The 23,595-nt window shown below is 44.4% G+C and overlaps 1 protein-coding gene across 1 annotated transcript in view; it reads right to left on the bottom strand.

The window, feature by feature from the left end:
* Positions 1-23,595, bottom strand: part of SPAG1 (sperm associated antigen 1) — a 1,072,862-nt gene that overhangs the window by 1,031,407 nt on the left and 17,860 nt on the right. Inside the window, exon 2 of the mRNA XM_086966056.1 lies at positions 3,906-4,039. Coding sequence (XP_086822182.1) covers positions 3,906-4,030 — 125 coding nt within the window. The 5' untranslated portion in view covers positions 4,031-4,039. The remainder of the gene's footprint in view (positions 1-3,905; positions 4,040-23,595) is intronic.

The raw sequence follows: 23,595 nt of genomic DNA, 5'->3' as shown, positions 1-23,595 counted from the left end.
TATCTACTGTGGCGGGCATCCATCGTGCTTTAATTCGAACGTGACATGGCATACTGGTCTGGGAGTCACAGATAATTTACTAAAGCGATCTCATTGGATCTTATTGCCTTTGGATCTCCCCCATTTGTTTGCTTGTCTCGAATCCATATTGTTATGATCTTTGAATCTTACATTATTTGCCAATTTACACGTTATGAGGTTAGATGCACCTTGACAGTTTCATCTTTATAGCCTTGAGAAAGTCATAGTACTGATCAAAAGTACTGATGAAACACGTGTCGGCTGTTTCTTGTCAACTCTACTTGTATGGATCTTCAAATAAAGAGAATGAAAATATAAACTTTCTTGCTTTTTTGTCTTGTCCGAATGTGAATACTACAGGATATGTATAGCTTAATTGTTGCTGAACTATAATGAGACTTATTAGTCTTTTTAGTTTACATGTGCTTCAGGAATGTGCTCTCTTTGACCCCTTTTTTGCAGTCCTGCAGGAGTAAATTGGACTGCAACCCCCATCCGGTAGTCTGCCAGGAGGCGAGTTTGCAGAGTGGTGGAGAAAGGGGGGCATGGCCGCCGAAGACGTCTTATCAATCCCACTGTGTGGGGGCCAACTACCCCTCCTATTACCTCCAGTAAGTCCCACACAGCAGGATTGCTAAATTCTCATTGCAGGCCACGTCCCCTTTGCCCACCACTCTACAAAGGCGCTCCCTAGCATGCTCTTGGATGGGCATTGAAGTCCCCTTCGCTGCTGGAGGTCCTTTAGGGGCCAACTAGCCTACGTCTTACCTCCAGTAAGCCCCACTGCAGTAATTATATACAGATAAACTATGTAAAGTTCCCATATGTATTACCACAAAGACTGCACTTCCCAGAATGCTCTGTACAAGATTATGAGCACGGCAATGCAAGCAGCTGAGAGCGATTACCATCTGAAAAAGACGGAAGTTGAAACACGTCATGGTGCTCTGTAAAGAGACTGATCTTGAATAAAGCCTTTCCAGGACTGATCAATGTTATCAGCACTGTATGCCTTAAAATACATAAATTGTCAGATCTTTGCAGAAGGTTTCTTGATAGAATCCTCTCCGTAAAACTTCCTTACCAATGATTCTGATGAATTGTGCTTTAAAAGACGCACATATTTGTCGTATATTCCTGAATGTACCTGGGATAAAACCCACAACCTACCTCTTCCTTGTGACATGATGATTAAATACTATCCATGTATGAGCAACTTTAATGGCTGTTTTGATTTTAAACTAGTTCAAGATAACTTTAAAATGCAAAACTTGCCACATATTTTTCCAAATGTTCTTTTGAATAGAACACTATGGGCCTTCTCTTAAGCCGTCTTTCAAGTCTTTTGTATTTTAACAGACGTTACTTAACACGTGTGGTTTAAAAATCCACCAATTTTACCAGAAATTCAAGGTGTGATGGGGTTAGAGCAAACTGACCCAGAAACCTCAAAGTAAAAGTTGCTATTAAATCGAATACATTTTTCCAATGGCTTTAATACAGACAAATATTTCCCACAAATACATGTAAACATTTGCTGCCAAGGTCCTAACCAAACAGGGTTTGTGAATGGTGGCCACTTTTTAGTTGGCTCCCAGGGCCATTTTTCAGCCAGTGGAAACCTAGTGAATGAAATAAAACATTAAAGACACACTCGCTAGAAAATACACCATTGTTTGAACTCTTAGGAGCTGAAATTAAGTTTCAAAACAAACTTCTAGTGAAAACACTCATGTTTAATCCAATCACTGGGTAACTACATAGTCTTTCTAGAACAACTTATGGAAACAATCTCAAGCATTGCTATGTCACTCTCTAATACAATATTATTAGGAGATTCCAAACTGCACTTGAACAGTGACAAGGATCCCAATATTGGCCGCACTCAATAACCTGCTCCAGGACCTCAACATGATCCATGCATAAAATGGTCCAACCCACAACAAAGGTGCCACACTTATTAACCTCATCATCGCTAAACCGGGATCAGTAAACATACTAGACATCATCCCAACAGACTGGTCAGACAACCATTACATTATTTTCCAAATATATGCTCATGAAACTAAAATCAAGGGCCAACCAAGAAGCAAAAAAACGTAGGTGAGGGATGATTAAAAAGCACAGAACTGGTGGGTCTATGCCAAACCTCCTTGGCACCTCGGATGAACCAAACATCAGTTCATGATCTGTCGCACCTCTACAACATCAGTATGACCGACATAGTGCAGAAGGCTGGCCCATTACATCTAAAAAGGCAAAAGATAAAACCTACATTATAGAGGTTCAACCAAAATATTAACACCAATGAACGACTTTGGCGGATAGAGCCTAATATTACCCACGTTGAAAAGCTGAGAATGCATAGAAACTCTTACAAAAAGACTATTTTGTATGCCAAAACAACAGTGCGCAGATCTCAACAAGAGAGAGCGAAGAACAGGCGCAGAAAACTCTTTGACATAATAAACCAACAATCAGAACAACAATCAGGAAAACCCACAAATCAAAAAAGGTCAACTGACATCTGTAACATCTTCTCCACTTTCTTTAAAGATAAAATCTTAACCATTAGCAACTTTATTCGCTGCCAAGCTAGCACCTAACCTAGAGGATCCATCAATCCCACTCTCATGGTACACAATAAGAATATTGAGCAACAACCCCCAAATGTCCCAAGAAAAACAGAGACTTCTGAAACAACTTCAGATCCCTGTCTGAAAAGGAAATCGATAACACCATTCAGGAAATTAAACCTACCTCGCAATTTTACTATCCCATTCCCTCCCACCTACTGAAAGAGATCCACCAATTTGTCGCTTCTTTATGGACGAAGATCGTAAATGCATCTCTCCAACAAGGATCCCACCCTTCATACCGCTAGAAGACCTCAAAACAGCTGTGCAATCTCTAGGGCTCTCAAGACAGTACATTGCGAATGCCACTCTCATAGGTCTAACTTAACCTAGCCTAGCCCCAATGAAAGCTACAATAAATGCAGCAGCAAGACTTTAAACAGGCACACAACGTTATGATAGCTTTTCCACATCACTCAGAGCCCTCAGCTGGCTCCCAGTGAAGCTAGGATCCAACTGAAGGTTGCATGCATAATACACAAACTGGTACAGAATTTTGGTCCCTAAATACTTGGCAAATAGGATCAAGCTATCAGGAGACAGAAGGGATTCTAGACGTGCTAAATCCCTCATACTAGAGCTACATTAAAAAAAAAAGGAAAACTCAAACTCACTGCTGCACTTTTGCTGTATCTGCCCTAAACATTAGATACTTCCTACCACCATCAACAAGCGCAATTACCTCACTCAGGCTTTTCAAGAAGGAAGTAAAAGTCATACTTCTGGAAAAACTAGTGCCATAAGTGAATGATTTTGAAATGATTATTCCTCCCTATTTGATATTGTACCCCACTATGTTATACCTTACTCTTTGAATTCCATGTACAGTGTAACTTCAGTATCAGGTGTTCCGACTGTATTGCAACCCTCATCAGCTCTCTCGTACAGTACAGTGTTTTGATACAGTGTTGGTCATGTTCACGCTTTATAAAACACAACAAACAAATGATAGTTTGAAAGTGGTGAGACGGACACAACCAATTTTCACATTTTTATTTCCTATGACTTGTAATTGGGTCCCTAGAAGGAGCCAGTAATAAGTGCTGCCAAACCCACTGGAATCTCAACCCGCTGGTTTGAAGGAAAAAAATAAAGTTCATAAAACACTCAAATATTTCTGCTAAAATGTCAGCTGTGTAATATGCAGTGTAATTACTGAAAATCTGGTGATCAATCACAAACTTTTTCATAAACAGTAAGGAAATACAAATGTTAAAATACTAAGCAACAGCAACAGTGAAGGTCTACCTTAATATGCTGAGAATCTTTTCCAAGTGTTTAACATCTGTGCATGTTTCAATGAACTTGAAATCAAGATGGTCGATGGGAATGTTATAGGCTTTTGTTGTCCCGTAGTCCATTATGGATGACATCTCTGAATACTAGGGAAAAAAAATAAAACCCATTTAGTACCAGAAATATACCTTAAGACAATCTCATCTTAAAAGTGCAGGAAAAGGTAGAACATCAAGCATGCCTGTAAGAGCTCTGCTTACTTACTGAGCTACAAAATGGTGTACAAGAGGCCCTCACCAACAAGGCGTCCGTCCATGTGAAAGCAAAAGCAGCCCTGATTTAGTAAAATGGCATAAGCATTACAGAGGAAGGCAGATGTAATGAAAATTTATGTAACCCAAATAAACTTCATCAAATGTTATTGTATCTAGCCCTGTGCCAAAGCTTGCCCTCAAAATGATTAAACTAGTGCCTGGAAAGAAAGTTACATAAAAATCCACTGAACATGTTGCAACCTTAATATTATTTTAACTTTTCTGTTGTGCTGACTCACTGAAGCCTCATGAGTGACTACATCTGGCCTGTCAATCAAGAGCACCAGGAAGGATAAGACACAACAGTATCATTCTTGGGGGGTTGATTTCCAGAAGACCTGTACTTTCCACTTTTTAATTGGTTCCAACTTAACAGCCTCAAGTGCAACTCAGATAAATCGGAGGTACTCTTCTTCGGGTGCAGTTCGGATCCAGAGTGGCAGAAATGGTGGCCAGAGAATATGTTTCCACCTGCAGGGTCGTCCCAGGTGGCCAAGAACCTGGGGATTAAGATCGACAATGGTCTGACACTACGATCCCAGATAATCGGTCTTACTGGCACTTGCTTCGGTTTGCTCCGGATGCTATGCAAGTTTCTTCCCATACTATCGGAAGATCACAGGAAGATAACGGTGCAGGCTATAATTGGTTCGAGAATGGATTATTCTAACATTCTGTATCTCGGCCTGCCGGAGTATCTGCTACAACGACTGCAGGTGGTCCAGAATTCGGCAGCACGAGCCATTTTTGGATTGTCAGGCCGTGCCAGAACCTCGGGCCTCCTGCAGTCACTTCACTGGCTCCCCATCCGGAAGCGGATAATTTTTAAAGCCCTGACTTTGTCTCATAAAGCTTTTCATGCCTCAGGAGCTAAATATTTACAAAAAAGGGTAGCTTTCTACCATCCAACAAGACCCTTGAGGTCCGGGTCTTTGTTCCTTGCCGCGGTCCCTGGTATTAAAAGGGCTCGCATAGGAGGCGGATCTTTCAGACTGTTGGCTCCACAGCTCTGGAACACTTTGCCAGTAAATCTTCGCAGTACTTCAAATTTACTGACGTTCAGGAAGGGCCTTAAAACCTGGCTTTTTACCTCTTGGATATTAGTTTTCTTGGCTGAGTCTTGATTTCCCCCTTCTTTTCTGCTTTTTCTTTCTGTTATGTTGTGATACAGGTGTGCATCAAAGCGCCGGGACACTCTTTGAGTAGCCGTGCGCTATACAAAATAGACATAACAAAACATAACATAACAAGCCATTCAGGAAGAGAGCAGTTCCTGAATATACCTCGAAATAGAATTAGCCTGTGTCTGGCAATAGGGTGACAATGCAACTAAATGTAGTTTTAAGATTTACACATATACTTGTTCAATTGAAACAGTTTAATTTGAGTAAATATAAGAGATCTTGCTTAACATGAATGTGTTTACTACAAAGTCTTCTGCAACAAAATCAATGGTTTAAAGCTACATCATTCACAAACGAGTATTCAGTATGGTTTGCTCCACACTGGGTAAATATGTGTGCTGGATTAATTTGCGTAACTAGTCTATCTGTTTCACTAATCTCACATCATATTTCTGTAGCTTCACTAGACAATCATACAGTGTGTAATTCAGTTTGTTGTAATGTAAATGTAAATGTATGTAAATGTATAGGCATTTATATAGCGCACTACTTACCCGGAGGGTCCCAAGGCGCTTCGACCGCTGCAAAACCCTTCCTGGCTTCCCTGAGAGATGGTCCCTTAATGGGTATCTCCAGGGGTGGACCAGGCATCCCCGGCGGTCTGGTGGGGCCGTTAGTGAAGATGAGGCAAGCTAATGCCCAGAGTTGCCGAGTGTGATCACTGATCAGAATGGGCACCGAGGCGAGAGAATTATCGAGTCCGCTGACCCTGGTCCAGAAACCTGCCGCGCCGGGAATCGAACCCTGGTCCCGGGCCGTCCTCTGCTCTCGGGTCTGCCGCCTCTAACCAGTGAGCCACACTACTTCATTGGATGTCGGAGTAATCCTCAGTAAATTACTTTCTGAGAATAACAATGCCAACTCTAGCATGGAATTTTCACATAAAACTACATAATGAGAAAATGTGTTCACCTCTAGTTCAAGTTTCAAGGAGTTAAATAGAAGAACAACTTGTGAAAAGCAACATGCACCGAAGACATTTTGAGATAGAAAACATGCAACTTATAAAAGAAGCTGAATAAACACAGGATTAAAGGAAATGGATTTCAAGCACAGGAGGCAGTGAGTTCCATAGCTGAGGACCAAGAAGAAAGACAGATCCCTTTCCCACACCCACATACTAGATCTTTTAAACCTATGGTCAGAAAAAAGAAGAGTGGTACTGGACCATTTTAGAGGTTTATAAAACGTAAGACAGGAACATAGGTGAAATCTTTCCAATTGATAAAAGCCAGGGCATTATTGCATGATGCCTGATAAACAGAAAATATTCATCTTATTAAAACTTCAGATAAGTAGGTAGAGAGAAAATTGTAAGAAAAACGGATTTAAAACCTTGGGGAAAAAGTATGTTTCTATTCATCCCAGCTTATATTTGATTCATGGTCTGTGATGGTAGGATACAGCAAACAACATTGGTAATCACTATCATAAATATTCTATCCAATTCCTGAGGCCATTGATACGTCACCAAGGGCGTTCACATTGGTGTCAAATACTGAAAACAATAGTGCTTAATTGACGATTCGGACGTTAGCCTCTTATTCGGACAGCCCCTTATTAGTAGGCTAAAGATAGCATCTTATTCAGCCAACATCCTATTAGCAGGCAACATTTTCTTAAACATATTTCATTTACTTTGCCTTATATTATTCAATCAACTCCATGTAATCAAACATAGCTTTGAATATGATTTTTCTCAAATATAACACACATTTCTATGACATCTACAAGGATTTAGCTTTAAACAAGTATCTTTTACATCTAGAAGCGGGCAAACTGTGCCAAATTCACATGGATCTTAATACAAACTTCTACATTACACATATGTAAACTGTGTGAGCTGAACAAAAATTGTGTCAACAGGTGGCATCAAATGAATGAACAAAGCTAGTTGTCCTGTTGCACTCAAAAATTGTTTTGATTATTTCAAAGCATATCTTTTTCAAGTGAGGCGCTAGGTCTGTTGCACGGTGCCTGCCGTGCCTTAACGAATGCAGTACTATATGGGAAGGGGAACAACCTCTTCTCGGAAGACCTGTGCACTTCTTTCACATCAAACTCTAAGGTTTTTCTTCTTATGTAAACAAAGTTAAATCACATTATTCAATCCATAAGACTGACGTTCAGTTGTAAATCACTGTTTTATTTTTATCATAATTGTGATTGTTTTTCTTCATGAGAAATAATTCATTCAACACTCTTCTCTTTTATCATATTGCCCAATGCATTTCGTGTCAAAACAGAAAGGTGACCCTTCGTCAGGGGCCTATGAAAATAGCAAAAAACAGGACCTTAGCATTTGTATTCATCATCATATGATTTTAAACAACGAGTTATATACAAAGGCCGTTTATCAACATAATAACGTAAATAATTAATGTTGGGTGAAGTTGAATATTCGGTGTTCTGACAGTTTTGCTGCCGACCGGAATGGTTTTATGCCGGATTCGGTACTTGAATACCCGTGAAATTCATGAATTCAAAGAGCTCAAGTGTAGGATAATTAATACCGTAAAATGGGGTGATTAGGGGCGGGTTCAGTGCTCAATGAGGTGGTTCAGATTCGTGATCGCTAAGTGCTAAAGTGAAGGATTATTTAAAGAATATAGGTCAAATCCCTCAGTCTACTTACTCATGCTAGAGAAGAATCGAGCGTTGGTGTCTGTTCGCGTTGTTTAACTCGCAGTAAATGTAGTGCGGCTTGTGGGTATTGCTTAAAGCGAACGCGTTCGCTGTCACGTGATAAACAGGAAGTGTGCCGTCTGTTTTGGTTTAACGTATTCGGCAATCATACAAGATCGATCTACTTATAAAACTATGTAGGGGATGATGTTAGTGGATCAGCTGAATCAATATTATATTGCCTGAAGTTATGTTAGTGATCGACGAAGGATGAACATGTGATGGTAGTCACGTGATGTGTACGTCAGGGAGTAATACGGAAGTGCAGAACCTACGGATGTTAGTGCAAAGCGTGTTTGAACAATAAAGTTATTGTGATAGCAAACAAAACACTGTAAAAGAATTATATCATAATGAAATGAATCGCTTTTTAAACACAATTAATGGGATTTGCCTGTAATGATATTCAAAATTTAAATGTAAACATTTGTGAAATACTCGTCAGGGCCCGGCGGAATAATGTCTGTAACCCATTTAGTGTATCCTCAGGGAGATGCGGTCAGTGGAGTATTTACATTCAGAAGCAAGAGCCCTCACTCATCAAACTTGGTGGCATGCTTCATTATCGGGCAGAACCTCTTTGGGCCAGTGCTGCCATGCCCAACGGACCCCTCAAGGTAGCTCTTTGCAGGAGTTCTTTTTATTACTTCGCCACAGCAAGCCTGTTGTGAAGGGGCTGGGGAGGTGTAGACTGGAATGAAAGTCAGTGAAGTACAAAAATGAAAACTAACTAAGGGTGTCCATGTCACTAGTTTATTATAGTGGTGGTCCATCTTAAGGGATAAAAACAATGTGAAGCTAAAAGTAAAATAATGTCCCTCCTTGTTCAAAATACCATTGGGTTCAATATCTGGTCAACTTGTTTCTTGCAGTAAATGGAGTTAAGATGATCTGTGGAAAATCAGCAGGACCTATTGGCATCCAAATCTACACTGTATTAGGACAAGAGTATAAAGGGGTGAGAGGCCCAACCCTAAAGCCCACCCAAAAAGTGTGGGAAAACTAGTAACTCTTGCTCATTATGGAGAAACTGTTATGAAGAAAAAAAGGTATTAAATGCCTTAAATCCTTGCTGGAAAAAATATCAGGTCCCTTACGTATTGCAGGATTTAAGTCACCACTCAGTGTGCGGTTTGGCCTCATGCAAAGCCAGTGTCGTGAGACCTATCCCATCACTGCAATCCAGGACAGGATAGTTTCAAATAAGTAACCATTCTTTGTCTCATGAAGAGCAACTTGGCTCACCAATACTAATACTGATAAAAGGAGCTTCCATCTACCTGATCTGTATGTAAAATGTCTGACGCAATCAAAATTTCTTAGAACAAATGGCACCAAAAGGCTAGCCCTCACCTCAATACATTCCTAAGCAGTTGTGGACAAATAATTAAACAAACTTGTCTTATAGGAAAACCAAATTGGCTCATAGATATTTATGTTGATTTCAAACATACTATATTCCCCTACATGATCCGTGAGAAGGGCTCGAAAAATGCCAAATTATTTACTAGACCTACAGGTCTAGTGACTTAAATAATCTACTCAACCTAATTATAATGCTCTTGACCCATAAACTGGTTTCAAATTATGTGATCCTGGGCAAGTATTTTAATTCACTGAGACACCATTTTCATCTTTATCCGATATGAGAGCACCTTCAAATACGCAAGTTCAGCACGTCTGCTGTACAGAAAATGCTTCTGTTTGATTTAATAGGCTAAACATTAGCTCCAAATAGAATACAAATCTAGCCACATATAAGATACACTTGACTGCAGACTTGCCTCTTAGTTAATTAAATACATTGTCATCGGGAGGAGCTTCGCGCGCAACCAAGATGGCCGCGTGAGCACAGAGCTCCCGAGACCCTCGTAACCTCCCGAATATATCCTGTCATTTATCCTGTTTGCTGTCGACATCTTCATGCAGATAAACCACGGGAGAAGCGAAAGCTGAAAATTGTATCCCGATCGGACACCGGAGGCCGGAGCTGTGGTGCTGGAAAGTTTGCGGCCTTCGTCTCTTCGATGCCCGACGCCTGGGTTGGCATGGTGCCCGGGGTGTAATTGAACAACATCGGCCCAAGATTGTGGAGGCAGCCGGTCCGGCTTCACTTTCACTTTCGTTTTTGGCACTTGGTTCGGATTCCGGGCTGGGGACGCCCCTTGAAGCGAAAGCTCGTACCCCTGTGGGTGCTTGACCGTACTGAACAACACACGAGGTGTTGGACTTTGGCCTAGAGTGAGAGTCGTCTTTTTCTGGCTAATTCCCGTGCTTTGCCCGAGGGCCATTTTGTACTTTCGCTTTCTGGACTCTGAGTGGATAAGTCACGTTGGTCGACTTCCCTATCAGCTAGGTCTTGTCTACGGCTTGCTGGACTGGACACTTGTTTCACCCAGCTCTTGATTTGGACAGCAACTTGGGATTTTCTTGAAATGGCGAGCAAACCGGAGGGGGACAAGCAGAAGTCGAAAACCACCAGACGGGGTGGATATACTCAAACCAATGTCATGGATCGATATGCCCAGGATAAGGGGTCGCCCAGTGGACCGGGTAGGTCACTGGAGGAGGCGAAGGACTCATCGGCTCCGGTAACTGAACCAACTTTACAAGACGTGATGGCCGCCATCGATGGCATCAGGTCTTCCCTCGGGAAGAAAATGGAGACCCTTGCCCATAAATTAGATACAGTGACAATCGATGTGAATTTGATTCGCACGGACCTTACAAAGACTAATGAAAAGGTCAAATTGTTGGATATAAAGACATCGCGTTTAACGGATGACGTCGTCGACCTGCAGACCGAGGTCCGTAACCTGAAGGCCTCAAATGACATTGTTGTCCGTCGCTTGGAGGAATTTGAAGGGAGGGCCCGGCGGAATAATGTCTGTATAATTGGAGTTCCGGAAAAGGTGGAAAATCAAGTGGCTGACCTCTTTGTTGAGGACCTTATCATCAACCAGCTAGCGCCCAAGGGACTGAGCAAGTTCTTTACTGTGGAGCAAGCGCACAGGGTCCCAGGCGGCAGACCGAAAGTTGGTGCCCAGCCGAGGCCAATGATAGCGCAGATATTCAACTTTCGGGACAGAGACGCTATCCTCCAGGCCTCTCGAGCGGGTGGGCCCTTGAAATTCGAGAACTCATCAATCAGTTTCTACCCAGATTTCACACATACGGTCCAAAAACAGAGGCTACGTCTTCTGGGGGTGAAGAGGAGACTTCGTGATATGGGTCTCAAATACGCCATGCTTTACCCGGCCAAGTTGAGGATCGAGTATGACGAACGGGTCCACTTCTTTGATAGGCCTGAGGTGGTGGCCGACTGGTTGGACACTCTGCCGGCCCAACAAAAACCAGAGGGACAATCTGGCGGAGCGGAGGGAGGAACTATGGAGGAGGAATGAGCACCGACTGTCTGGTTTCTTGGGACACTAGGGGGTTTACTATTGTGGTGATTCGAGTTTTGATGTACGATTAATTGCAGATGGAATGGGAGGTTGCGAGGCTATCGGAGGGTCTCTCTCCTCCTCAGCTTTACTACTTGAAGATTAGTTTAGATGTGGCGGCAACAGGCACACTGCGAGTTGGGGTGGCTCTATCGCCGTAAGCAGGGGTGCAGGGCGGGAGGTATTGCAACGGGTTGTTTGGGGGTGGGTGGGGGGTGTTAGTCTTCAGGTTACTGTTTTCGCAAGGCGCTGTATTGCAAGACATTCTCATTGACGTGCTAGACTCAGGCAGGGGTTGGGTCTGGAATGTTAACGGGTTGGGGGACAAGATTAAATGCGGGGTGGTATTGCAACTTTTCAAACAACATTCCCCTGATGTTGTTCTACTTCAGGAGACCCACTTGGTGGGAAATACATGTCATGCCATGAACAGGAGGGGATATCGTCTTGTGGCACATGCTGGGTTCTCTTCCGGGTCCCGGGGGGTTGGAATCCTTATTAAGAACTCTTTCCCGCTTGAGGTGGACTCTACGGTCCTTGATGAAAGGGGGCGCTATGTGGCTGTGTCGGGACGGTGGGAGGGCCGCATGCTTTCCCTGGTGTCTATTTATGTTCCTACTGGCCTGCAGTCTACAACCTTCACTGACATGGGACGAGTTCTACTCGATCTCCCTGGGGTTTTTTTGATTCTGGGTGGCGATTTTAATGCAGCGGTTTACGGCACGCTGGATAGACATCCTCCTAGGGATCTCAGGGGGGCTCATGGCTGGCTGCCTGACTTCATTGACACAATAGGCCTGGTGGACTGCTGGAGACTGCTTCACTCTACTCAGCGGCAGTATACGTTCCATTCGGGCGCCCATGGTAGTCTCTCCAGGACTGATTATGTTTTGGTGCCGGCTGCACAAGCGTCCTATGTTGCGGAGGTCGGGCATATGGCTCGGGGTATCTCTGATCACTCCCCGGTGTGGCTTCGGTTTGAATTGGCGCCGGGCTCCAGGGGAAGGATAGCCCCTATTAACCCTTGGTATCTTCGAAATCCTAAGACTCGCAGTGAGCTTGTAAAAGCTTTTGATAATTATTTCCGGGAGAATGAGGTTTCGGTTTCTTCCCTGATATCGCTGTGGGAGGCATTCAAGACTGTCCTTAGGGGTCAAGCTCTCTCGTTAATTACTGGAGTTAAGAAGCAGAAGGAGGAGGATGTTGTAAGGGTAGAGACTGAGATAGCTGATTTGGAACTGGAACTAGAACAAGCGGTAACCCGCTCTAAACTGCATGTCCTGCAACTGAAGCAGCTGGAATATAGAACGTTGGTAACGGATGAGGCGAAGGCCCTTAGTCAGGAACATCAGGGGCGTCTCTATGATGTTGGGGACAAGGCGGGCAAATTAATTGCATGGTTGGATAGGAAAGATAGAGCTAGTTGTGTGGTGCCTGAAATCGAAATGGAGAGTGGGGTACTGATCACTGACCCGCATGGGATAGTGACATATTTTGCCGATCATTTCCACACTGTGTACTCTTCCGTGTCGGATAGGCCGGAGGACTCTTGCTTGCTGTTGCGAGATATTGCACTCCCGAGCCTTTCTGAGGCGGACCGAGACCTCATGGACTGTAAAATCACTGCGGATGAGGTAGCGTTAGCTATGCGTTCCCTACACTCGGGTAAAACGATGGGTCCTAACGGTCTCCCGATTGAGCTCTACAAGCTTCGTCCGGACAAGATTGCTCCGTATTTAAGAGACATGTTCCTGGAGTCCCGAGATCGTGGTCTCCTCCCCCGCGATCAGCGGTTGGCATCGATAGTGGAAATACATAAGGAAGGGAAACCGAGAAATAAGTGTGCTTTGTATCGACCGATTTCACTGTTAAATGCCGAACCTAAAATTCTGGCCAAGCTGCTGGCTAATAGACTGATTAAGGTCATTAATGAGCTGGTCCATCCGTCTGGTTTTATCCCGCACAGTGTCACGAATCCAGGTGCTCCAACGCTTCGCAGAGGCAGTACTGACGAATGTCCCGATCACCCTTCCACCGGTACCCTCGCTACAAGAGCAAGACTACCAGCAGCAGGGAAAGGGGAAGTGGACAGAGAAGAGAATACCTGTACTTCGACTGGCACCCTACTTCCAGCGACTGCTATTCATCTTGCCGCCATTTCGATAGGTGCCTAATACACAGAAGGGGAATAGAGAGAGAATATACCACAAACCTTCTCACACTGTGCTGACTATTCATAAATGATAAACGAAACTTGTCCTACCAGTTTCTGCCCAGGTATTTGCCTCTCTTCTATATTTTGGAATGTTATCTGACTGAACTTCCTGCAGTGAAGACATATACGAACATTAGTATCTCTCCCCAGAATAGTACTACACTGGCACACACTCTCTCTATGAACCCAAATTGTACCTGTGAAGTTCTTCGTCAAACTTTGTCTTGGGGTTCTGTGCAGAGATATCTTCGGGTCAGAAGTGCAAGCAAAAGTTCACGAATTCCATGAAGCACGCAAAAAGGAAAAAGGTAGGTTCAAAGGGGAGGAAAGGCAAGGAGAAACGCACGGGGGGAATGACTGCGGGGAAATGCGAGTGAAGCAACACAGTTTGGATATTGGTTGACTTGACGAGAAGATGAAACACCTTACTTGTAGAGTTCAAGTTTCTCTTCAGGCTGAATACTCAACTACGTCTTGTCAGGTTGAATCCTCGTTGACACTCGTCTTCTCCTGACGAACCGCAGGATAGTGGATGACAGCCGTCACAGCTCTTAGACAGCGACGGGGAACTTCGTCTGACCAAGGTGCCTCTCTAAGTAATGAGAGCGCACGACAAAGATTTCTCTCATGAAAGTCTCTGGAAACTCTGATACTATGGTACTTAGAAAGTCTTTGATAATTGCTGTTAATCTCCCGTCATGAATAGTTGACGCGGAGCAGCGACAAGAACAAGCTTCTCGAACGGAATCTTCGTTGAAGTGCGCAGTTAGGAGCGCGCGCCTTCCCGAAGTCCGCTAGAGGGCGCATCGATTGGATGCAGTAAATGGAACATTGAGCGGCCATCTTAGGGAGGGGAACTATATACAGTCTTAGCAGTTCATTAGTTCAATGACTCGGATTACCTCTGGAATTTCTCAATCTGCCAGAGGGACAAGGAAACCACACATTAGCTCGTGCAGAGCGGGGCCAAGGCAGGGAGCTAACCAACAGTCTTGGGGAAGCTACAGTGGCTACTCGGTGAATCCTGACAGTACCCCCTCCCGAGGACCGATTTATCGGTCTTGGTTTGTGTGGAAATCTGGAATGAAAGCGTTTCAACAGTTGTGGGGCGTGAATGTTGCTGACCGGTTCCCAAGACCTTTCTTCTGGGCCAAACCCTTTCCAATCCACTAAATACTTCAAATTCCCTTTTACATACTTGGAATCTAAAATGTCCTTAACCTCATATTCTGGATGCCCCTGGACTGTAAGTGGATCTGGAGGTTTGGTAAGCCGTATAGGCAATTGAACCTTTTTCAGCAAGGATACATGAAAAACTGGATGTACACCTATCTTGGCCGGGAGTTTCAGTTTTACTGTAACTGGTCCTAACACCTTCTCAATAGTATAAGGACCCACAAATCTAGGCTGAAATTTTCTGTTACCTTTCAAATGTAAATTTTTAGTGGACAACCACACCTGATCTCCTGCTTGGTACTGTGGGGGTTTTTTCCTATGTGAATCTGCAAACTTTTTATAGGACGCCTTAGCTTTCTCTAGATTCTTTTCAGCTGATTTGTGCAAAGAACTCAAGTCTAAAAGGGCCCTCTTGGCTGCAGGGACGTCTAACTCCTCTTGTAGCACCATAAAGTTAGGATGTCTACCAAAGTTCAAATAAAACGGAGAGTAACCAGTAGATGCACTCTTCGCATTATTGCAGGCAAACTCGGCCATCCACAACTTTTCGGACCATTCCCCACCTTGATCCAACAAGAATAGCCTCAAGTACTGTTCTAATTCTTGATTGGTCCTCTCTGTCTGCCCATCGGATTCTGGGTGGTAACTAGTGGACAATCTACCCTCTATCCCCATCCCCTTTAGGAAGGCCTTCCAGAAGTGGGAAATAAATTGGGGACCTCGGTCTGAGACCACTATCTTAGGGACACCATGAATTTTGACAATATTTTCACTGAATATTCTAGCTAATTGGACTGCCGTGGGAATTCCTGACAAAGGGACGAAATGACTCATTTTCGTGAATGTATCTACCACCACCAGGATAGTATCAAATCCCTTGCTCAAGGGTAAGTCTACGATGAGATCTAAGGAAATCGTATGCCACGGGGAAGGGGGAGTGGGCAAAGGCTGAAGCAACCCTTGGGGAGCCTGTCTAGTGGGTTTACTCCGAGCACAAGATTCGCAAGACTGAACATACTCTTTGATCTGATCGGACATTCCAGGCCACCAAAAATAACGTTGCACCAATTCTTGAGTCTTGGCAATTCCTTTGTGACCCGCTAGAGGATGGTCATGACAATTTCGCAAAGCCTTTTCCTGAAGCTCAAGGGTTGGAAGGTATAAGGCTTCCTTGACATATGGTAACTGTTGTCGACACTGACGCTCTTCTCCGAGTAACACCCACTGTTGAATTTCTTCTGAGGTTAAACTCTTACGGACCTCTTCTTTGAAATTGTCCAACGTAAGCGCCCCCACGATCTTTGTTTCTGGGATGATTGGTTTTGCTTCTACAGTATGCTCAGATTCTTCGGTTTGAAGTCGAGACAGCGCATCTGCTTTCCCATTCTTGGGGCCAGGTCGGTATGTAATCACGAAGTCGAAGTCCGCGAAGTAAAGGGACCAACGCAACTGACGAGGAGTCAAGGTCTTAGCCGTCTTCAAAAACTGCAGGTTCTTGTGATCAGAATAGACGGTGACTGTGTGTCGTGCCCCCAACAGATAGTGTCTCCAGTCCTCAAAAGCATCCTTTACTGCCAATAGCTCTTTCTCTGTGATGGTATAATTTATTTCAGCAGAGTTCAATTTTCTGGAGCGGTACGCCACGGGATGCAACTGCCCAGTCTTTGGATGGCGTTGAGAGAGAACTCCCCCGATGGCCTGATCTGAAGCATCAGCTTCCACGTAAAATGGTTCGGCAGGATCCGCATGCAGTAAGATAGGGGCAGAGGTGAATTGTTTCTTCAGATTCAGGAAAGCGGAGTTTGACTCATCTGTCCATTCAAATTTTACTCCTTTCTTCAAGAGAACTGTGATGGGAGTAATCAATTGTGAAAATCCTTGAATAAATCGCCGATAGAAATTGGCAAACCCCAGAAACCTTTGAATTTCTTTCACATTCTTGGGAGCTGGCCAATCTTCTACTGCTTGTACTTTTCTCGGGTCCATGGTCACTCCTTGAGGCGAAATAACGAATCCCAAAAACTCCACTTGAGACACATGAAAAACACACTTTTCCAATTTAACAAATAGCTGGTTTGCTTGCAATCGTTCCAGGACCAAACGTACATGCTGGGTGTGTTCCTGAGGATTCTGCGAGTAAATCAAGATATCATCCAGGTAGATGATGGCAATCTTATCCATTAGATCACTCATAATGTCGTTGATAAAGTGTTGAAACACTGCAGGAGCATTACAAAGGCCGAATGGCATAACACAATACTCGAAAAGACCAAACTTGGTTCGAAAGGCGGTCTTCCACTCGTGCCCTTCCTTATTTCGAACCAAGTGATAAGCTCCTCGTAAATCCAGTTTGGTGAAAATTTGTGCTTCCTTAATCTGATCCAGAAGAACTGAAATCAACGGCAATGGGTACCTATTTTTAATGGTGACCGGATTCAAGGCACGATAGTCTATGCAAGTTCTGAGACTACCTTCTTGCTTCTTCGGTATGAAGAACAGAGGTGAGGAAACTGGGGACTGAGATGGCCGGATAAATCCATTCGCAAGATATCGATCCAGGTATTCTTTTAAATGCACATTTTCGGCTTCAGTCAACGCATAAATTCGGCTACAAGGAAGAGCAGCTCCCGGTTCCAAATCGATGGTGCAATCATAAGCACGATGGGGGGGCAATACTTCTGCTTCCTGTTCACTGAACACCGTCTTGAGATCTCGATACTCAGGAGGAATCTCTTCAGTCACAATAGCTCCAATCGACTGTCCGCCAAATGACAATAGCATGGACGGCGTAGGCTCTTTTTCCGTATTCTTGGCTCCGTAACAGTGGGACAGGCAAAACTCCGAATGCAGACTGACTGTCCGGTTTTCCCAATCTATAGTCGGGTTGTGGAGGGTTAACCAGGGCAGTCCCAGGATCAATTGAAATTGGGGAGCATCGATCAAATTGAACTGCAACACTTCCCGATGCCCCTCTCCTTGAGTAATTTCCAATTCTTCGGTGTGACTAGTAATGGGTCCGGAGGTCAAATTGGTCCCGTCTACAGCACGTACTGGCTCGGGATGTTCTTTTGCGATGGCCTTAATTCCCATCTGTTTAGCATAGCGGATATCACAGAAGTTTCCAGTGGCCCCAGAATCAAGCATAATGGCCACTCCACCAATCTGGTGTTCACGGAATCGCATGGTTACATGAAGGATGACATGAGGAGTCATGGTCTGCAGCGTATTCAAAACCAAATGAGACTTTGGAGTCGTCTTATCTTCTGTCACCACCAGAGCGACCCCGTCTACTGGCGGCTCGTCTCGTTTCCCTTAAACGGAGTCTTCGGACGCTTCAAACAATCCTTCACAAAATGGCCGGCAGTACCACAATACAAACATAACTTCTTTTGTCTCCGTAGTTCTTTTTCTTCGTTGCTCAAAGGGCCTCGAACAGTCCCTATTTGCATGGGTTCCGACTCCGAATTTCCTCCGGGTCCTTTTTCGCTCTTCGCTCTGTCAAAGCGCGGGAAATTTATCTTCCAATCTTTCTTCTTCTCGCCTTTGCGTTCCGAGTTCCGAAAATCCAATTCCAAAACCAAATCTACCAACGCTGACAACTCGGTGGGTCGATTGGGAATTTGAGCCAGGGTGTCTTTGATTTCATCTCTTAAACCACGATAAAACAAGGCAGCTCTCTTTTCTTCTGGCCAGTTAGTCTCTAAGATCAGTTTATTAAACTGTGTGAGGTAAGTAATTAAATCTTTAGATCCTTGACGCAGCTCCAATAATTCGTTATCGGTGGCCTGAGATATCCTTCTCCGATCAAAAATTCTAAGAAATTCAGCCTTGAATTTAGTGAAGTCACTAAGCAAAGGGTCATCCTCACTAACTAAAGGCATAGCCCAGTTGGCAGCATCTCCACTTAAATATGACAAGATAAATGCCACTCGAGATTGGGCGTCTGGAAACAAGGTGGGTCGGCACATGAAATGAAGGGAACACTGGGTCAAAAAATATTGAGCCTTTTGAGGATCTCCCGAAAACCTTTCAGGAGTTGCCAATGGGATCAACGGAGATACCGAATGAATTACCTGAGCTACAGATTTTGGATCCACTGCAGCACCACTAGTGGCGGGTACCGCTGAACTCTGTACGGGATTCCCCATAGCTAACCCATCTACCTTTTGTGCTAACAACCTAGCCTCTTGACGGGAAGCCACTAACTCTGACCTTAAACTTTGGTTTTCATCTCTGACGGCTCCCAAATCTCTCTGAATCCCTACTAAAATAGCGCCTAATTCCTTCAAGTCCATTCCCTCAGCCATACTGCCCGGGCGAAGGTAAAATACGTGGGCACTTCAAACTGTCACGAATCCAGGTGCTCCAACGCTTCGCAGAGGCAGTACTGACGAATGTCCCGATCACCCTTCCACCGGTACCCTCGCTACAAGAGCAAGACTACCAGCAGCAGGGAAAGGGGAAGTGGACAGAGAAGAGAATACCTGTACTTCGACTGGCACCCTACTTCCAGCGACTGCTATTCATCTTGCCGCCATTTCGATAGGTGCCTAATACACAGAAGGGGAATAGAGAGAGAATATACCACAAACCTTCTCACACTGTGCTGACTATTCATAAATGATAAACGAAACTTTTCCTACCAGTTTCTGCCCAGGTATTTGCCTCTCTTCTATATTTTGGAATGTTATCTGACTGAACTTCCTGCAGTGAAGACATATACGAACATTAGTATCTCTCCCCAGAATAGTACTACACTGGCACACACTCTCTCTATGAACCCAAATTGTACCTGTGAAGTTCTTCGTCAAACTTTGTCTTGGGGTTCTGTGCAGAGATATCTTCGGGTCAGAAGTGCAAGCAAAAGTTCACGAATTCCATGAAGCACGCAAAAAGGAAAAAGGTAGGTTCAAAGGGGAGGAAAGGCAAGGAGAAACGCACGGGGGGAATGACTGCGGGGAAATGCGAGTGAAGCAACACAGTTTGGATATTGGTTGACTTGACGAGAAGATGAAACACCTTACTTGTAGAGTTCAAGTTTCTCTTCAGGCTGAATACTCAACTACGTCTTGTCAGGTTGAATCCTCGTTGACACTCGTCTTCTCCTGACGAACCGCAGGATAGTGGATGACAGCTGTCACAGCTCTTAGACAGCGACGGGGAACTTCGTCTGACCAAGGTGCCTCTCTGAGTAATGAGAGCGCACGACAAAGATTTCTCTCATGAAAGTCTCTGGAAACTCTGATACTATGGTACTTAGAAAGTCTTTGATAATTGCTGTTAATCTCCCGTCATGAATAGTTGACGCGGAGCAGCGACAAGAACAAGCTTCTCGAACGGAATCTTCGTTGAAGTGCGCAGTTAGGAGCGCGCGCCTTCCCGAAGTCCGCTAGAGGGCGCATCGATTGGATGCAGTAAATGGAACATTGAGCGGCCATCTTAGGGAGGGGAACTATATACAGTCTTAGCAGTTCATTAGTTCAATGACTCGGATTACCTCTGGAATTTCTCAATCTGCCAGAGGGACAAGGAAACCACACATTAGCTCGTGCAGAGCGGGGCCAAGGCAGGGAGCTAACCAACAGTCTTGGGGAAGCTACAGTGGCTACTCGGTGAATCCTGACACACAGGAATACGGCGTTGAACCTTAGGCGTCTACACGGGGCTCTCGCGAGGGCCGCGACGCTGCTTGAGCCGGCCATTTTGGCGTTGTTAGATGCCACTATGGCGTTCGATACGGTGGAATGGCCGTATTTGTGGGCGGTGTTGGCTAAATTTGGCTTTGGGGCGGATTTCATTAGCTGGGTGCGGCTTTTTTATGCGGACCCTCTCGCCCAGATAGTGGTTAATGGACGCGTCTCAGCGCCATTTTGTCTTGGGCGGGGTACTCGCCAGGGTTGTCCGCTGTCTCCTCTTTTGTTCGCAATGGCCCTAGAGCCTCTCGCAGGTTGGATACGTTGGGAGCCCTCAATGAGGGGTATTCATTGGTCTCCGCAGTTCAAAGATCGCATCTCATTACATGCGGACAACATCTTGCTTTACTTAACTTCGCCCAGGAAATCTTTGATAGTACTATGTGATGTTTTGGCTTCCTTCGGTAGAAACTCTGGCTTGGTTATCAACTGGGCGAAATCCTATCTTTATGTTCTTTGTGGGATGCTCCGATCCTACCACGTAACTGCTCCATCCAGATAGCGCAAGAGGGGTTCAAATATCTCGGGATCTATGTATCGATGGACCCCGTGGTTCGATATGAAAAGAACCTTCTCCCTCCTTTGAGTCGGTTGAAGCGAGATGTTGCGGGCTGGCGGAAGCTTCCGCTGTCACTGCTCGGGCGAGCGGCTCTTTTCAAGATGATGTCTCTCCCTCGTTTTCTATATGCCCTTCACAACACACTTGATATTGTTCCAGCTAGTTACTTTCGTGTAGTTGAGGGTCTGCAAAGGGAATTGTTGTGGGATGGCAGACCTCGCATTGCGCTTGCCAAGTTAACGCTCCCGTGGTATGACGGAGGCATTGCTCTCCCCGACATTAAAAGATATTATTGGGCGTCGCAGTTAGGTGCCATCAACCACGGTATGTATGGCCCTGAGTTAAATCCTGGTTTCGCCATGGATAGGTGGCTACTTCCTGGCGGCAATTATTACAGAGCGTTATATTCTAAATCTGTGGTAAAAACTCTTACGGGGCCGACGAGAACTGCCGTACGGATCTGGCAAGATGCTACTAGTTCGTTAGGGTGGAAGGATCGTTTGACCTTGGCGACCCCACTTTTCAGCTCTGATAGGTTTGGTAAATTGTGGAACACTAAGGGGTTCGACAAGTGGGATCTCATTGGCATCTCCAGGGTGGGAGACCTCTGGGTTAAGGGACAAGTGAAATTGTTCGCGGCCTTACAGACTGAGTTTGAACTGGGAGGGACGGAGTACTTCCGTTATGCTCAAGTCCGTCATGCACTGATGTCAGTCTTCCCGAAAGGGGAGGAAATACCGGAATATACCCCGTTGGAGGACCGTGTGTTGGATGGCCATATGCCAGATAGTACCATCTCCGGTGTAAAAAAACTGATTAATCATAGGGCGGACCTTCTGTCGCAATTACGAAATCAGTGGACCCGTGACGGCGTTGAGCTTGATGATGAAGACTGGCAATCGGCGATCTCCTCACAGAAGGAGGTCGCGGTTCCGGCACGACTCAGATTAGTTCAGCTCAAGATATTGTATAGGGTCTTTGTCACGGGTCCCCGTCTGGTCCGGATGGGTTTTGCTGAGGAGGGTCTGTGTCAACGGGGTTGTGGACAGCTGGGGACGTTCCTTCACATCATCTGGGAGTGTCGGGAAGTCACTGACTATTGGAGTAGGATACACGAGGTGATGCAGGAGGTTACAGGTGCTGCCTGTTGAATGTTTGGCGCTGCCTGTTGAATGTTTGGGAGCCCACGGATCATAATGTGGCACAGACCCAGTGGGTGACTCTAGGGGCCATGATTGGCAAACGGAACATTGCACAGTTGTGGGGGTCCCTGAGGCCTCCTACTCTTGAGGTGTGGATGGAAAACATGGATTGGTGCATGTTCAGGGAAAAAACTGTATATATGGCTCGGGTCGCCCCCGAAAATGGCATAAGGTTTGGGGTCCCTGGAATCTATATAGAGGGTACATATGTGTATCACCAGCGACTGCAGTCCTTGATGTCCCGCTTTCCCCCTGACCCTTTGTTGTTCCTGATTGCTTTCATGTTACTGCTGCACCCTCTTCTCCTCCCCCCTTCCCCATCAATGCGTTGCTTATTGTAATATCTACGGAAGGTCGCACTGCCCTCGTACAGTCTATGCACTTTTGTACTTTGTTGATGCCTTGCTTTCTTTTTCTTTTTCAATAATAAGAAATATTTTAAAAAATAATACATCGTCATCAGGTTTTGGCCAGGAATGCCTCTCACATCATGTTTAAAAACTATCACTTTTAATAAATACATAATTGAAGCATAAAGTAGTAGTCCACTGTTATTTGCAATCAGCAGATTTTACATTGAAATGGCCACAGAATGTACCACTGACATGTGGTTGTAAAAGAATACAGTGTACAATGTTTGGAAATAAAGTTTCTGCAAATATTTGTCATTTGCGCATCACTGAGTAAAGTGTTCTGATTTTTTTCCTCCAATTTAAATCTTTGTTTGCATCACACTTCTGAATTACAAAAAAGTTCTTTCATAATTTCTGATCTACTTGGACTATTCATTTACAAGCTGTTCAAATGTTGTTTTAGAGAAAAGAACATTTTACTGCATTGTTTTTCACAATCATTGTCAAATAGCTCACTTGACAAAAAAGCATTAACTGTAAAAAGAGAAAGATAAGTAAACACAATTTTCTAGGAACACAAGAGCAACAATTAGTAAAAAGACAAACTGACATTTGACCTCTGTCCTTGAGCAGTTGGCAAATGTGTCAAGATAAAACAAGATTTAAAGGCATTTTAATTGCTCATTCACTTTCTGGAGGAACAGAACACCTATTTCTTCCAACTTATGTATACTCGCCAGCAGGGTCGAGTTAGTGCTAAAAATCGACGTTTTGTACAATATTTGGTAACAAAACAGTTTCGGCGAAGAGTACAAATTATCTTTTGAAACTTTTCTACATTATCAATGTGTAAAAAAATGTATTGCTGTAATCTA

Source organism: Lissotriton vulgaris, chromosome 4_1, assembly GCF_964263255.1.
Source record: "Lissotriton vulgaris chromosome 4_1, aLisVul1.2, whole genome shotgun sequence".
Lineage (NCBI taxonomy): Eukaryota > Metazoa > Chordata > Amphibia > Caudata > Salamandridae > Lissotriton > Lissotriton vulgaris.
This window is presented reverse-complemented; position numbering and strand designations above follow the sequence as displayed.